The 5,559-nt window shown below is 41.3% G+C and overlaps 1 protein-coding gene across 1 annotated transcript in view; it reads left to right on the forward strand.

Annotated features, from left to right (window-relative positions):
- The window catches only part of LOC104940954 (unconventional myosin-Va), a 21,098-nt gene that overhangs the window by 5,393 nt on the left and 10,146 nt on the right, over window positions 1-5,559 (forward strand). Inside the window, exons 11-18 of the mRNA XM_010765975.1 lie at window positions 1,423-1,579; window positions 2,298-2,537; window positions 2,855-3,064; window positions 3,233-3,326; window positions 3,420-3,568; window positions 3,674-3,880; window positions 4,093-4,193; window positions 5,285-5,399. Of these exons, the coding sequence (XP_010764277.1) occupies window positions 1,423-1,579; window positions 2,298-2,537; window positions 2,855-3,064; window positions 3,233-3,326; window positions 3,420-3,568; window positions 3,674-3,880; window positions 4,093-4,193; window positions 5,285-5,399 (1,273 nt within the window). The remainder of the gene's footprint in view (window positions 1-1,422; window positions 1,580-2,297; window positions 2,538-2,854; window positions 3,065-3,232; window positions 3,327-3,419; window positions 3,569-3,673; window positions 3,881-4,092; window positions 4,194-5,284; window positions 5,400-5,559) is intronic.

A 5,559-nucleotide genomic window follows, 5' to 3' on the forward strand; every position in this document is an offset into this window, starting at 1 on the left:
AGTTTAGACTTTTAACTGAGGTTTAACATATACTCAGGGGTGGAATGGAAATTAAATACATTAGAAGAGTAATTGTAATTAGTATATTCTATTTGTCATTCTACTTCCCTACATTTAAGCTGCAAAAATTCTATTTTTGTACTCAGCTACGGGTTTATTTAACAATAATAATTAGAACTACTGGTATAAAGCGTTTGTCCTATTAGTGGCTATACAAATAAAACACCAATTTTGTTTTATATTAATACGTTTAGTACAGTATGTCTAAAGATTATGGGCACATTGATAACAGAAAATGGTAAATGCTATTACATGGTATTTGTTATGATAAAAGCAGAATAAATAATGCTAATCCTATAAATTAAGATAAATTTGAAAACAGCCATTGTGCATATGAGTATGTTACGTCGAATGCTTAGGTACATTTAGCCTGTAGTACTTCTAAACTTTGAATCCCAAAGCAACATTTAGAATTTGATTTTGAATGGCTAATGGAGGATTTTAGGAGAAGTATTTCTACTATTAATTATATTTTAACTGTGGTAACTAACATTTTTAACTCTTCGTAAACAGAAAACATAATCAAACGTGTTAAAGAAGTCTTGACGACCATTTGAAATACGCGGTGCGAGGTTGCTTTTTAAAAGATCTAATCAAGCAGTAAGTGTAAGTGTAGTAATGATTAAGGTGTAATTGGCCTGACCTGGTCTGTATCTGCGGCCGGGCCAAATGGTTCCCTCCTGCTGAAGGGCCTGGATGGGTGATGGTGGCCTGTCGATCATGAGGAACAGCTTGCCTGACGGCAACCATGCGGGTGCGGTCTCTGCGATCCTAGAGCAGCCTTAAGTGATAGCGGCAGACGTCAGGCCCATTCCCCTGCAGCCAGGAGGATGAATGGGACAATTAAGTATTTATCTGCAATTTCTTTTTGAAGGATGAAATAAAATCGACAAAAATAAAAAAAATAAAAAAACTAGCACTATTTTTATGGGTTAATTTACAGATATTGTGCAGTGTCAAAATGCATGGTAGCCTCACTTGAAATAGTTTGAAACATAAACTACACTGAACCAAAATATAAACGCAACACTTTTGTTTTTTGCTCCAATTTTTCACGAGATGAACTGAAAGATCTAAAAATTTCCTGTATATAGAAAATGTTTTAGATCTTTCAGTTCATCTCGTGAAAAATGGGAGCAAAAACAAAAGTGTTGCGTTTATATTTTTGTTCAGTGTAGTTTTATGTTTCAAACTATTTCAAGTGAGCTACAATGCATTTGACACTGCACAATATTCGGTAAATAACCATAAAAATAGTGCTAGTTTTTTTATTTTCTTAATTTTTTGTTCATTTTGTTTCATCCTCAAAAAAGAAATTGCCAGATAAATACTTAATTGTCCCATTCATCCTCCTGGCTGCAGACTGGCCCTGACTCTGCGCTACACTAAGGCTGCTCTAGTGATCCAGAAGACGCACCGCATGGTGGCCGTCAGGCAGCTGTTCCTCATGATCCGACAGGCCACCATCACCATCCAGGCCTTTAGCAGAGGAACCATGGCCCGCCGCAGATACAGACAGGTCAGCACATTACAGCCTTAATCATTACTACACTTACACTTACTGCTTGAGTAGATCTTTAAAAAGCAACCTCCACCTGCGTATTTCAAATGGTTCGTCAGCACTTCTTTAAACGTTTGATTATGTTCTGTTTACGATAGAAGTTAAATGTAGTTACACAGTTAAAATATAATTAATAGTAGAAATACTTTCGTCCTAAAATCCTCCATTACATTTCAAAATCAAAAATTCTAAATGTTGCTTGAGTCAAAGTTTAGAAGTACTATCAGCTAAATGTACCTAAAGCATTCGAAGTAAACATACTCAGTATGCACAATAGCTGTTTTCAAAGTATTATCTAATTATAGGATAGCATATTATTCTGCTTTTATCATTAACAAATACATGTAATAGCATTTACATTTTCTAGTTAGTCAATGTTGACCCATAATCTTTAGTACAGTACTGTACTAAACGTATAATATTAAAACAAAATCTGGTGTTTTATTTGTATAGCCACTAATAGGAAAACGACTTTATAAGTAGCTTCTAATTATTATTGTTAAATAAACGTAGCTGAGTAAAAAATATGAATTTTGCAGCTTAAATGTAGGGAAGTAGAATGACAAAATAGAATAGTACCTAATTACATTACTTTACTAATGTACTTAATTTCATTCCACCCCTGAGTATATGTGTATATAACCTCAGTTAAAAGTCTAAACTCTTTCCTCCTCAGGTGTTGGTGGAGCGTGCTGCTGTGCTGCTCCAGGCGAGGGTGCGTGGGTGGATGGCGAGGCGGGCGTACAGGCGGGTTCGTGAGACGGTGGTGTTCATGCAGTGCTGCGCGCGCCGCAGGGCCGCCAGGAGAGAGCTGATGAAACTGAAGACAGAGGCCCGATCCGTGGAGAAGTTCAGAGAGCTCAACAAGGGCATGGAGGTCAAACTGATGCAGCTGCAGCTCAGAGCCGACCAGGAGGTGTGTGAAGGGAGTTTGGTCCTGTGTTGTGATCTTTGGAAACTCAAACTCAAATATCTCTAGTATAAGCATAAGGGTTAAGAGGAATTTCTGTATGTTTTACCGAGGGGAAGGGGAGGTTTGAAACGCTGGGCATGTGGGGTTTTATTGTCCAAAATGGTTGACTCAAAGTTGTGCTGTCCTGTCTCTCTCCAACTGTCTATAAGGCTCTAAAGCTCCTTGTTGATAGACATTTATTTGTACACTTGTTTCTGATTTTGTTCTCTCTCAAGTAGTCATTGTATTTCATATTCAAAGTTGAGTTTGTTTGTGTCCAGGCCAGGGAGGCTGCAGCTTTGAGAGAGACGCTGCACGCCGAGCGAGAGGCCGGCAGCGCTGAGCTGGAGGCTCTGAAAGTGACGGTACAGAAAATGGAGAGCCAGAAACAAGAGAAACCTCCACCCTGCCCCGTCATCAGCGAGAAGGAGGTGGAGGAAAGGAGGAGAGCTGAGGAGAAAGCTGCACAGGACATCCTGCAACTCACACAAGTAGGCCTACTGAGCAAAGACTTTCTTCACTTAGTATGTTACCCTGTGCTGGTGCTTCGGTTCTCATTGCATGTAAAGAATAAACATTGTCTTTTCCCTGACCATGTTTTACAATCTTAATTTATAGAAATGTTCATGAGTTATTCTCAATCTCCCATATTCCTTAAGGAGTTGCAAGCCCTGCAGAGAGAAAAGGACAGTTTCTGCCAAGAGAAAGAGGATCTCTCTGCTCGCTTGTTTGAACAAGAACAAGCACAAGAAGGTAGTTATTCTCTCTTTGCTGCATGACACATACTGCATACTTCAAAGGTGAACCCTGGGTGTCTTTCCTCCCTCTGTGTTTCTCTCTGTGCAGAGTGTGTGCAGCAGGCTGTGTCTGAGGCGAGTGCATCTCTGAGGGCGGAGCTGGATGAGGAGAGGAGGAAGTACCAGGGTCTCCTGAGAGACTTCACCAGACTGGAGCAGAGATACGACAACCTGAGGGAGATGAGTCTGCTCACCGAGGTTCATAACTACACCTACAGACACGGTTAAATACTCGTACAGAAATACTATTTTGGTCTAAAACTCCCTCTTGGTTGCTTTGGGTATTTTCTCTCTTCTCAACAGGGCACCAAAGTCCACAGAAGGACGGACTCCACTCAGAGTCTGAGTTTAGAGCTCCCCTCTCCCTCCACCGCCCCGCTGTCACCCTTCTCATCCTTCTCATCATCCTTCTCATCATGCTTACCCTCCCCAGAGGAGGTCCGCAGGGTCAGCGTGACTTCTCCCACCCTGGAGCGGAGAGAGTCGGTGTGGAGCTTCCAAACACCAATGGTGAGAGAGTGTAGGAGTTGGAAGAGAAACATCACAAAGAATAAAGTTTGGTAGAAAAAACATTTTATGAGCATTATTAAACAGAAACATATTTTCTACCCACAAAAAAAAAAGAAAAAGAAAAAGTCTATTCTAGGCCTGCCTGCTTTTGAACTTGAACATTATTTCGTCAGATCAGACAGTAATGTTCCACACTGTGTTTGCATTGACAGGATCAGCTGATGGTGAGCATGGACGTGGCCAAAGACCCGGCTGTGAAGATGAAAGTAGAGGACCTGGCGCACGCTTACGATGCTGTACGAGTGGCCAACAAGTCAGTCTGTTACCTGTGTATCAACTCGCTTCTCCTCAGATTCTATGCTGTCATTTATATATGATGTGACTCAGGAGTTAGAGTGATTGTCCACGAGTCAGAGGGTCGGTGGTTTGATCCCTGGCTCCTGCAATCAATGTGTCAAAGTGTCCATAAGCAAATCACTAAGCATCAAATTAATGTCAACGGTGTGTGAATGAACGTTTTGGAAGAAGATACTTTGGTAATCCTTTGTACATTTCAAAGCCTCTGCTGCTGTATGAATGTGCATGATTAGGTCAAGGCTGACATGTGTTGTAAAAGTGCTTTGAGTGGTCTAGTAAAGCTCTATATCAGTGGTTCCCAACCTGGGGGGCGCGCCAAAGGTCGCAGGGGGGGCGCCAGGCCTCAGATGATTTGAGGCCAAATATCATATTTAGACTTTTTTTTATTTTTTTTTAAAATAATAATTGATTAATTAATTTTAATAAAAATTCAAGTTAATAGCCATTAAAGGCATAAAAAGACAGAAATGTATAATTCTTTCTTTAATAGAAATGTTTCTTCTGCCCGTAAAGTGTCTAAACCAGGCTTGTCTGCATAAGCGCATTTTTAAAACATGGTCATTGTCCATGCTGGTTTCAGTTGGATTATTTGTCACAGTTGCTCCGATCAGATCGGTCGACTCCATTTTGTAGATTATTTATGACTTTTGAATCCACATAAACACATCGGCAAAATCCGGCTTACTTTGAGCATGTGTTTTAAACAGTTTAATCCCTTTGTGAATTGTTTCCACTTGCACCGTCCTTTAATTTCTTCATACAGCGGGAATCCAAATGAATTAATCCTGAGTCCAATAACCATCAAGTCACTCCAATAGTGCTCCTTAATTACGCTTTGACCCTCCTTTAACAAAATACTTCACATTCATCTGCGGGGGGGGGGGGGGTGGGGGGGGGGGCCGCAACGTCCAACAGGAGTGCATTTGGGGGGCTCTTGGGAAAACAAGGTTGGGAACCCCTGCTCTATATAGATGCAGTCCATTTACTGCATTTCACTCTGGTATAAACTCTGGTATCCTGTTGTTATCTCTCCCCTGTTTCTGTCAGACTCCTGGAGAGCCAGCTGCGCAGTCAGAGCCCGTCAGAGGGAGGAGGAGCTGGAGGCTCTGAGGAGGCCAGATCAGTGCAGCTTAGCTGTGGCTCTCCTCTGCCAGGGCCACAGGTAGAAGAAGAAAAACACTTCTGCTGAAAAAAACGATGTATAGTTTGGAACAAGGGCTCATTTATGCTACCAACCTTCCCAAAAAGTCCCTTCCCTACCCCACTTTCCTCTCTCTTTGACTTAATCACATACAGTCTATACAGTAAGAGCTGGATTTGGC

This window comes from Notothenia coriiceps, unplaced genomic scaffold (genome assembly GCF_000735185.1).
Source record: "Notothenia coriiceps isolate Sejong01 unplaced genomic scaffold, NC01 NC01_scaffold00002842, whole genome shotgun sequence".
NCBI classification, from domain to species: domain Eukaryota; kingdom Metazoa; phylum Chordata; class Actinopteri; order Perciformes; family Nototheniidae; genus Notothenia; species Notothenia coriiceps.